This window comes from Natrix helvetica, assembly GCF_964273705.1.
Source record: "Natrix helvetica genome assembly, contig: HAP1_SCAFFOLD_144, whole genome shotgun sequence".
Taxonomy (NCBI): domain Eukaryota; kingdom Metazoa; phylum Chordata; class Lepidosauria; order Squamata; family Natricidae; genus Natrix; species Natrix helvetica.
Window position 1 is genome coordinate 57805 of NW_028113619.1, and position 9359 is coordinate 67163.

General features: G+C 53.8%; 1 protein-coding gene across 1 annotated transcript; it reads right to left on the reverse strand.

The window, feature by feature from the left end:
• Nucleotides 1-598: 598 nt before the first annotated feature.
• Nucleotides 599-9064, reverse strand: APH1A (aph-1 homolog A, gamma-secretase subunit). Its single transcript, XM_081971801.1, has 7 exons — nt 8906-9064; nt 8647-8817; nt 2379-2452; nt 1973-2095; nt 1770-1897; nt 1166-1289; nt 599-1024 (listed from the first exon to the last, which is right to left on the reverse strand). Exons 1-7 carry the CDS (start codon nt 9016-9018, stop codon nt 993-995), a joined length of 765 nt encoding a protein of 254 aa, XP_081827927.1. The 5' UTR covers nt 9019-9064; the 3' UTR covers nt 599-992.
• Nucleotides 9065-9359: the final 295 nt, after the last annotated feature.

Genomic DNA, 9359 nt, shown 5'->3' on the forward strand with positions numbered 1-9359 from the left:
GAAAAGGTCGCGCAATTGGGCACCAGCCACTTAACTACCTTGCTTAGCAGTCAAAACCCTGGTCCCAACTGAGGCTTTAAGTTGATGACCACCTGCCTTTTCAGGGGGGAGGGGGGCATCTGTTTCTCCAGGCCAGAGAGAGCGGGTGGGTGGGACTGAGCTGACCGAGGTGTTTGTGCCTGCCCTGCAAAGCATCCAGTGCCAGCCAGGAGGCGACTTGCTTCAAGGAAGCCAATGATGCGGGGGGGGGGGGGGGGGGCAGAGCAAGATGGTGGCAGAATCAACCTGGCTGCAGTTCATTCACTAATACACTGAATCCGCAACCAACCCCTTAGGATTGGCTTCCATCAAGCCATGGCTCCCCTTCACAGGCTCTTTTGCGACCACCAGACTGTCGTCGTCACCCCCCCCCCCCCAGAGGCTCCCCAAGAGGTTGACTCCATGGCTGCCACCGGCCCAGCTCACCCTGATGGTGGCAGGCGGCCCTTTTGCAGAGTTATGGCCACTGCAGCTGACCAAGCAAGGCCCTCAGAGGAGGCCAAGGCCACCTGCCCTGCCCACCCCACAATCAACAAACACAAGCTTTCAGCCAGTCTCTTTATTGGTGCTACTTCAGAAGGGAAACCACAGAGCTCTCTTCAGCTTCTGCTCCTGGGTCTCAAGCAACGCAAGACTGGGTGCCCCACCCCCACCCCCTCTCCCCGAGAGCAGCAGATCAAAGGCTCTTTCTCTGCCCCATACAGATCGCCTGGCTGCTCAGCCAACCCCCCTTTCCCCCTCCCTCCCTCCCCAACAAGTCTCAGGAGCCAGAGGGGAGGCGCAGCGAGATCCAAGAGGACGGCACTGGCGGACAGATTTCCTGCGGCTGGTTGAGGGCAGCCGTCCTCACAGCCGTAGTCCCTTCTTCTGCCCCTGTCTTCCAAGGGCACAATCATCCGATGCCCTCTGGAGAGCCTGGGGGCCTCAGCTTCCTAGCAATGTGGCTGGAAGGCTCAGGATCCTGCCTGGGGTGCCGTCCGTAGGCCTGTGAAATGGGAGTGCAGTGCTTGGAGAGAGCTGAGCCGGCTGGCTGGAGGGGCTGGGAGGGGGTGTTACCCCAAGGCCAACGGCCCAGTGGGGAGGGGGACCAGAGGCGGCCTTGGGCAGGAGCTGGGATGACACTCACACAGGAGGAAATGCTGCAGGTTCTTTCTGGAGCCTCCGGAGAGATGAAAAGCCCACACCGCCATGGCCACCATGAGCAGGTATGCTGGCAAAAGGCTGCCCAGGTAGACTGGGTTCCAGAAGGTCTGCAAGCAGAAAGAGAGGCCGGTCAGCCTTCCCGCCTGGCCTCTGACCGGGAGGCCTCCCACCCCCATCTCCTTGCCGGGGGGTTCCCAAAAATGAAACAGGAAGCCCTTTGCCTTCCCCGCAGGCCGGAGAGCAGCCCAGCCAAGGGGCACCACAGCTGCACACAGGAGGCAAAGCTGCCTACAGCCCCCCCCCCCACTCCCTGTGGCCTGTAAGCTGCTTGCCGGGGGCCGCCTGGGGCCCTGGATTCCCAGGGGGCACTTGGGAGACAGCATCTCAGCTATCAGAATACTAAAATGCCGTGAGGACTAAGACCCTCCCTGGCCATAGGGGACGTGGGTCCATTCATTGGGGCAGCTGAAGCAGAGACAGGCCTGAAAGGTGCCAGCTGAGGGGCATGTTCACTGCAGCCTACTAGTCCCTGTTCTCTCTCTAACGCCACACACCCCCGCACAGTCACTTTTAGGGGTGCTACTCACAAGGGCAGAGACGGTGAGATGGCAGAGCACCACAGCTGCCACCTCCCCCCAGCGCCGCGTCTCACAGCCGTGGAAGAAGATGATGCCCCAAAAGGTGTGCAGCAGGATCAACACCAGAGTCATGAAGGCTGTGGGGACAGAGACAGTGAGGGGGGGAGGGGGCTGGAGAAGGCATCCCCCCACCCAAGCAGGGACAACTGTACCTGAAGTCAGGAAGTAGAGCTGGGAGTCTCCGTGGATGCCCACGATGCCAGGCCCCAGGGAATCCGCCAGCAGGTTGATCATGGCAAAGGCGCCGCTCATGAGTCCGAACCCCAGGCCGGCCACTGTGGGCACAGAAGGCATTGGCCTGAGCAGGGGCCAGGAGGGCCGACCGATCCCCCAACCCCGCACAGCCTTTGGCCACATCCCCCTCCCCCACCCTGTCCACTCTGGACCTAGGACAGGGCTTCCTCCTGGGCCAAGGGACGCTCACCAGCAGGGGCCCCCCTTCAAGCTCCCCTCCCAGCAGCCCAGGAATTCCTGTCCTCCCTTTCTCTGCAGGGGTCCCCGAGTCCCCAGAAGGTTCCTTTGCCCAGGCACCCTTGGGCCATCCCTCGGGAAACGCACCATAGGCCATCTGTTGGATGGAGATGGGGGAGCAGCCATCTTCACTTAGGGCAAGGAGCCCCTCCATCGCCTTCCTGGGGGAGGGAAGGAGAAGCACAGGCTGAGTTCTGGATCACCTAGGCTGGAGCTGGCGCCCCCTGCAGGCTTGGACCTCCACTTTCTCCCAGGGATCTGAAAGGCTGTTCCTGGCCCAGGAGCCTTCCTGGCTGTGGGCCCCTGGCTAGCCCTAGAAGGGCCCAGTCTGTGGCCTCTCTGTCTCTGGGAGAGGCGAGGTGGGGCCAAGCTTCAAAGTTGCTGTGTGTGTGTGTGTGTGTGTGTGTGTGCATGCAGACACATGAGATGCTCCTGTGCGTCCAATCAGCCTAACATCAATACCCAGGAAGATACTGGAAAAAAATAAAAAATAGATCTGCCAACATCTAGAAAGGAGTAAAGTAATAACTGGTAGCCAGCAGGGCTTTGTTAAAAACAGATTATGCCAAACCAATTTTATTTCATTCTTCAACATAGTGACTGAATTAGCAGACCAGTGAAATGCTGTGGACATAATATAGTTTGACTTCAGCAAGGAATTCAACCAAGTAGATCAGTGATGCGAACCTTTTTTGACTCACGTGCCCTAAGGGGGGGGGGAGCACACGAACCCCCCCAGTGCATATGCACGCAAGGGAGGCACTGCCCCTCCCCATGCTTTTTTTGCCCTCCCCAGGCTCTAGAGGCTTTATAGGAGCCTCCGGAGGGCTTAAACGGACCCTATGAGCAAACCGGACGTCCGTTCCCGAACTTCCTGTTTGCCCATAGGGCCAGTTTTTTGCACTAAGGAGGCTTGAGGGAAGCTCCTGAAGCCTCCGGAAGGGGCAGGGGAGGCTGTTTTCACCTCCCCAGGCTCCTATAAAGCCTCTGGAGCCTGGGAAGGGCAAAAAATGGCTTTAAAAAAGGCTGAACTCAGCTGGCCAGCACGTGCATGCGTGCTGGCCAGATAACAGGGCAACGCCTTGCGTGCCCTGACAAATGGCTCCGTGTGCCACCTGTGGCACACGTGCCATAGGTTCGCCATCCCGGAAATAGACCATAACCTATGTCTTGGTAAGCTAGAAAAGTGGGATAGACAGCATCACCATCAAATGGATTTGTAAGTGGCTGACAAACGGTACTCAACAAGTAGTCCTTAATGGTACTACGTCTACATGGAGTGAAGTAAGCAGTGGGTACCACAAGGTTCCGTCTTGGGCCCAGGACTCTTCAAATCTTCATAAACGACTTTGATGAGGGAATAGAAGAGGAACTCATCAAATTTGCAGATGATACTAAGCTGGCAGGAATAGCCAATACCCTAGATGATAGGCTCAAGATCCAGATGGATCTTGACAGACTTGAACACTGGGCCCTTTCTAACAAAATTAAATTCAATGTAGAAAAAAGTTAAGATTTTACACTTAGGCAAGAAAAACCAACAGGACCCATATAGACTGGGGGAAACCAGGCTTAATAGCAGTGACTGTGAGAGGGATCTTGGAGTCTTAATGGACAACCAGTTCAATATGAGCCAGCCGTGTGTGGCGGCAGTCAAAAAAGCCAATGCAATCCTAAATTGCATTAACAGAGGGATAGAATCAAGATCAAGGGAGGTACTAATACCACTCTATAAAGCCTTAGTAAGGCCACACCTAGAGTACTGCATCTTGTTTTGGTCACCACACTATAAAAAGATGTTGAGACTCTAGAAAGAGTGCAAAGAAGGGCAACCAAGAGGATTAGGGGACTGGAGGCTCAAACATGCGATGAACGGTTGCAGGAACTGGGTCTGGCTAGTCTAGTGAAGAGCACCTGAAGGCCAGACAAGGAATAATGGGTGGAAACTGAACAAGGAGAAATTAAACCTAGAAATAAGGAGGAATATTTTGATCCTGAGGACATTCAACCAGCGGAACAGAAGTTGTCTTTAGAAGTTGTGGGAGCTTCATCATTGGGGGCTTTCAAGAAGTGATTGAACAGCCATCTGTCAAAAACGGTGTTAAGGTCTCCTGCTTGGGCGGGGTTTTGGACTAGATGACCCTACGAGGTCCCTTCCAACTCTGCTAATCTTTATATAAAATTTCCATTTCCTTTCATCTGTGAATTCTAGTTTAGTTAAATAAATGAGGTCAAACAATGTCAAGGTTTTTTTTAAAAAAAATAAGTAAATAAAAAGAAGGTGGGTCTGGGAAGGGTGCAGCTGAATTACACAAGTCAGTCGGTTTCTAGAAAAGGCTAAGAAGAGAGAATGGAAAGGGGACCAGCAACACAGTGCATGAAATCAGCCACAGGGAAATTGGAAGGCCTGACAGACCAGGTGAGAGACAAATCACCTGGCAGGTCAAGTACCCGGGTACAAAAGGGGCATAGATGGCAGGGAGTCCTCCATTTATGAGCTGTTAAGTGAATCACTGCAGTTGTTAAGTTAGTAACATGGTTGTTAAGTGAATCTGGGTTCCCCAATGACTTTGCTTGTCAGAAGGTTGCAACAGGCGATCAGGTGACCTTGTGATACTGCAACCGTCATAAATATGAACCAGTTGCCAAGCATCCAAATTTTGACCCTTGTGACCATGCGGATGCTGCAATGGTTGTGTAAGCGTGAAAAATGGTCACGAATCACTTTTTAGTGCAACTGCAAACTGTCACTAAATGAACTCTTGTGTATATTGAGAACTCCTGTACTCCATGACCAAAGTAAGCAACCCAGCCTCCCACCCAAACACACTGCAGCTGCCCCGAACCTCAGGAAAAGGAACCAGATCATCTACACAACATCTCCCAACACAATGGAGACCCACGCAACTTTACCAGAAAGCTCCCGTCCACTCAACCCAATTTGGCATGACCAGCAAAAGCTGTAAAAAGGACAACACAGCCATACGTCAAATCACCTCAGAAACCACCAACAGACAGACTATCACAGCCTCTCATGGGATCAACGTAGGCCACAAACCAAGAAATGCCCTTCAGATCATCCGAAGTAAAGCAAAAGTCCCAGCAGCCCCAGAAGGAAAAAAACGGGAGCCATACAGTGTAAGGACCGCAACAGCCATTATGTAGAATAAGCATGGCATCCACAAACACCAACCAGCAGTCAGAAAACAGGATGGAAACATATGGACAGACAGTTTCAGGGAAACAGAGACTGTCAGGGCAGCCTCCATGAGTAACCAAGAAAGAAATCACTCAACTCCATATTTCAGAATTAAGAGTACTTTTACTGGTTATGAGTAGATAGCAGCTAGGCAAAGCAAGATCTGAGGCAAAAGCGCGCATAATCATAGATATCAATATGTGACCCAGCCCCCTCCCCCTAGTGATCCCATCACCAGGTCCAATCCGCACACCCCACAGGTGTCATGTGGCCTGCAGCTTCAAAACCCATCATCAGGTTGGTATGCCGGACGGTTGGCCTTGGCAGCAATTCCACTATCTGCGGCATGCGCAGTAGATGGTGAGAAAACCACTCCCTTCTTCATTCACTCCTGTGCTGAAGCTTCCCCTCCCAAACACCATGTTATCTCCCCCCCTCCCCATTTCAATGGCAGCCGAAAGCGAGCAGCAAAGCAGAGGCCGACAGAGACCCTCCTAGACCAAGTTAAATCCAAAAATGCTAAAGAATTTCCGGAAGCCTGGCACTCTGACAAATCAGGCATCAATAGGCACATATAGAAGAAAACATTTACATACCTTCAAAAGAAATAATCAAAAAGTCAAAAGGGAAACAGAGAGACCAAAAACATCTTCTCACCAGCAAGCAACACCCAGGTAAGCAAACATTAACACCAGGATTAATACCAGATCAACAATTGAGTGGTAAACTATGCCCCAAACAAGGAACTATCAACGCAGACAATCAAACAATAAACAAAACCCTAATCAAGGAACCCAACAAAACACCGAATGACAGGGCAGCCACTGTCATTAAACAGAGCACAACCCTGCTCCCTTCTAGCATTGATGATATTACCTAGTTGAGTAATATCTGCAAGAAAAAAATATCTGCAAGAAAACAACCAAGCTGAGAGAGCACCAAAGACTCCATGGTCTAACCAAGAGACAAATATTGTCTTCTAGGGGTTATTCCATTTTCTGGAAGAATGAAGAAGGGATAAGCTTCTCCTGGATCTGACCCTAATCAAAGACGAGGACCGGTTGAGGAGGTGCCATAGAGACATTAAGGAGCAACCGTGTGTGAAAACCATGACAGGAAAAAACTGGAGCCTAGCCATACCCAGAAACTTGATTCCAACAAGCTTAGAGAAAGAGGTGCAGGTGTGATTCCACACACAGGATCCTCACGGAGCAAAGCACCTTGGGAATATCTCTAAAACAAGATGCTGAAAATACAATCCAGGCAACAATCTCACTTACCGACAATTTGTTTAGTGACTGTTCAAAGTTATGATTGGAGATTTATGACCTGTCTCCAAGTCCCGCCATTGCAGGGTCCCTACAGTTATGCGATTGTGATTTGGCCACTCGGCAACTGGGGTGCATTTTCAACGGACACAGCATCCCACGGGCACACGATCCCCATTTGCAATATCCACAGCCAGCTTCTAACAAAAGAAGTACATGGGGAAGCCAACGGGAAGTTGCAAATCACAGTCAGATGACTCCCCACTCAGGTGGGATGATTTGCAGATGATTTGCCTAATAGCCACAACGGTGACTTTTATGATGCTGCTTAGAACTGAAGCTGCCAGTCCCAACTGCAGTCAGTGCCAGTAATAATCCATATCCAATGAAGGAGGGAAAAATCAGGGAAAATTAAGAAACCATTTAGGTAAATGGAGAATTTCTGACTAATAGTTAAATGTAACAAGAGTGGGAAATGAGTGCACATATTGTCTAATAGCTGAAAAAGTCGGAAAAGCCAAAGCCGCAAAAGCGAAGTGAACAGCCAAGCAGAAGAGGAAGGGGTGGGTCCGAGGCTTGGCAGCCAGGGCAAGCAGGGAGTGATAATGGGGAGGGGGCAGAGCCCCTCTGCGAAGCCTCTGCTTCATCACATGGTCCAATTCAGGGGGCCTCGCACGGGGAAAAGCAGAACACCTGATGGAAGGTGAGCACGGCCCACAGGAATCAGGGAGCTTCTGTGACAGATCCTTGGGCCCCAGGCCACTTTGAAGCTTCGGTGTGTGTGTGTGTGTCAGAGCCCCTTCCTGATGAAGGGCAGGCGTAAGGGCAGAGTGCTCACATGTCATTGCGTTTTTTGTTTTGCCAGCTGTGCTTAAACTCTAAGACGTACGGTAGACTGATCTAACTCTTATCACTAAGCTCACTACGCATGTCCACATTCTTTTCCACATCTTTGCTTCTTTGTTCGCCTGCCAAGAAGGTAGGCAGGAACTCTGCCAAAATGTAATCATTAGCTAGTAAGTTTTGTTTTTCATTTTCTTTACAATAAAATGTGTTTCTTAGAATATATCTCGGGTTTATTTTTCTTAATTATAAAGTATGCTTCAAGGAAAAACCACAGTTCATCCCCCATTAAATACAATTACCCCAGGAGGGGAACAGAGCTGAAATTCCATCCTGACATCGCACAACCCTAAGCCCTGGGCACAGAAGGCGGCATGAGCATTAGTTTCTTTACTTTTCCTACTTCCTGCCCAGGGGCTCTGGGGGCAGGATGGGTGGGAGGTGGGAAAAGTATTGGGGGGGGGAGCTGGGGGATCAGAGGCTGAAGAGGAACCGACAAGGCAAGGCGACTGCAGAGTGAAAACTTGGGCTGCATCAACTCCCAAGTTCTGGTTGTTGCATTTTAGAAAGGAAAGGAAAAAAGCCCACTCGGGGAGGCGCAGGCCGAGGCACTGCTGGGGGACAGCCCGGAGGGTAGCCGCCTGAAGAGGGGCAGGGAGCAGCGGACTCCCGAGGCCAGGGCCTGACGGCAGAGGCTGCAGCCTAGTCGAGAGGCCGGATCCGAGCGGAGCGGAAGGGGCGTCACTCGGAAGGCCGCCCGCCGGGAGCAACCCCTCTTTCCGGGGACGTGCCGACTCCCACCAACCCTTACCAGGGGGGACAAAGGCGGCGGGCAGCCCCCTTCCCCCTGACACACACACGGCCTGGCGGGGGAGGGCCCCCCGGAGACTCCGCCCCCCTGCTCCCCCAACACCCCCCTCCCGCTCGTCCGGCTCGAAGGTGCCAGATTGAGGGAGGCCGCCTTGCATGTGCTGCCTTGGGTAGGTGGGTAGGTGGGTGGGTGAGTGGGCGGGGGTCTCCCTCCCCTCCCTCACGCCGGGCCCACCTGAGGAGCTTGTAGTAGAGGAAGCGGAAGGCCTCCTGCAGCGCCACGGAGAAGAGGACGCCGAAGACCAGCAGCCCCCGCTGCAGCGCCTGGTCGGCCGGGTCGCTGGCCTTGGCCGCCACGAACCAGACCAGCGAGGAGAGCAGCAGCGACACCAGCCAGAAGAAGGCCCTGCGGGAGGGAGGGGGGGGTAGAGACTCGGTCAGACCCTGGCCCCAGGCCCCTCCCCCCCGCCTCTCCCCCTGTCCCTCGGCCTCACCCCGCGATCAGGATGATGACTCGCAGCGGCTCCCCCACCACCGTCAGCAGGAAGAGCGCCAGCGCCGGCCCGAAGGCCACAAAGGCGCACCCGAAGAAGACCGGCAGCGTCATGGCCGCCAGCCGCGCCCACGACGCCCGCCTCTCTCCCGCGCACGCACGCACGCGCGCCCACCGCCCACCGCCTAACCACGCCCGGGCCCCGCCCAGCGCCTCCTTCCCCCCGCGCAGGCCCCGTGAGCATCCCCGGGATAGGCGGGCCTGGCGGAGGGGTGGCCGCGCGCGTGTGTCTGCTAAGCGCCCCTAGCGGCTTTGGCTGTCCCGGCGCCCCTTCCGGTGCCTCCGATGGACGGTCATGGCCGCTCGATATTATACTCAGAATAGAGCCGGAAGGGACCCTGGAGGTCTTTTAGTCCAGCCTCCCGCTCAAGCAGGACAGCCTGCGCCGCCCCAGA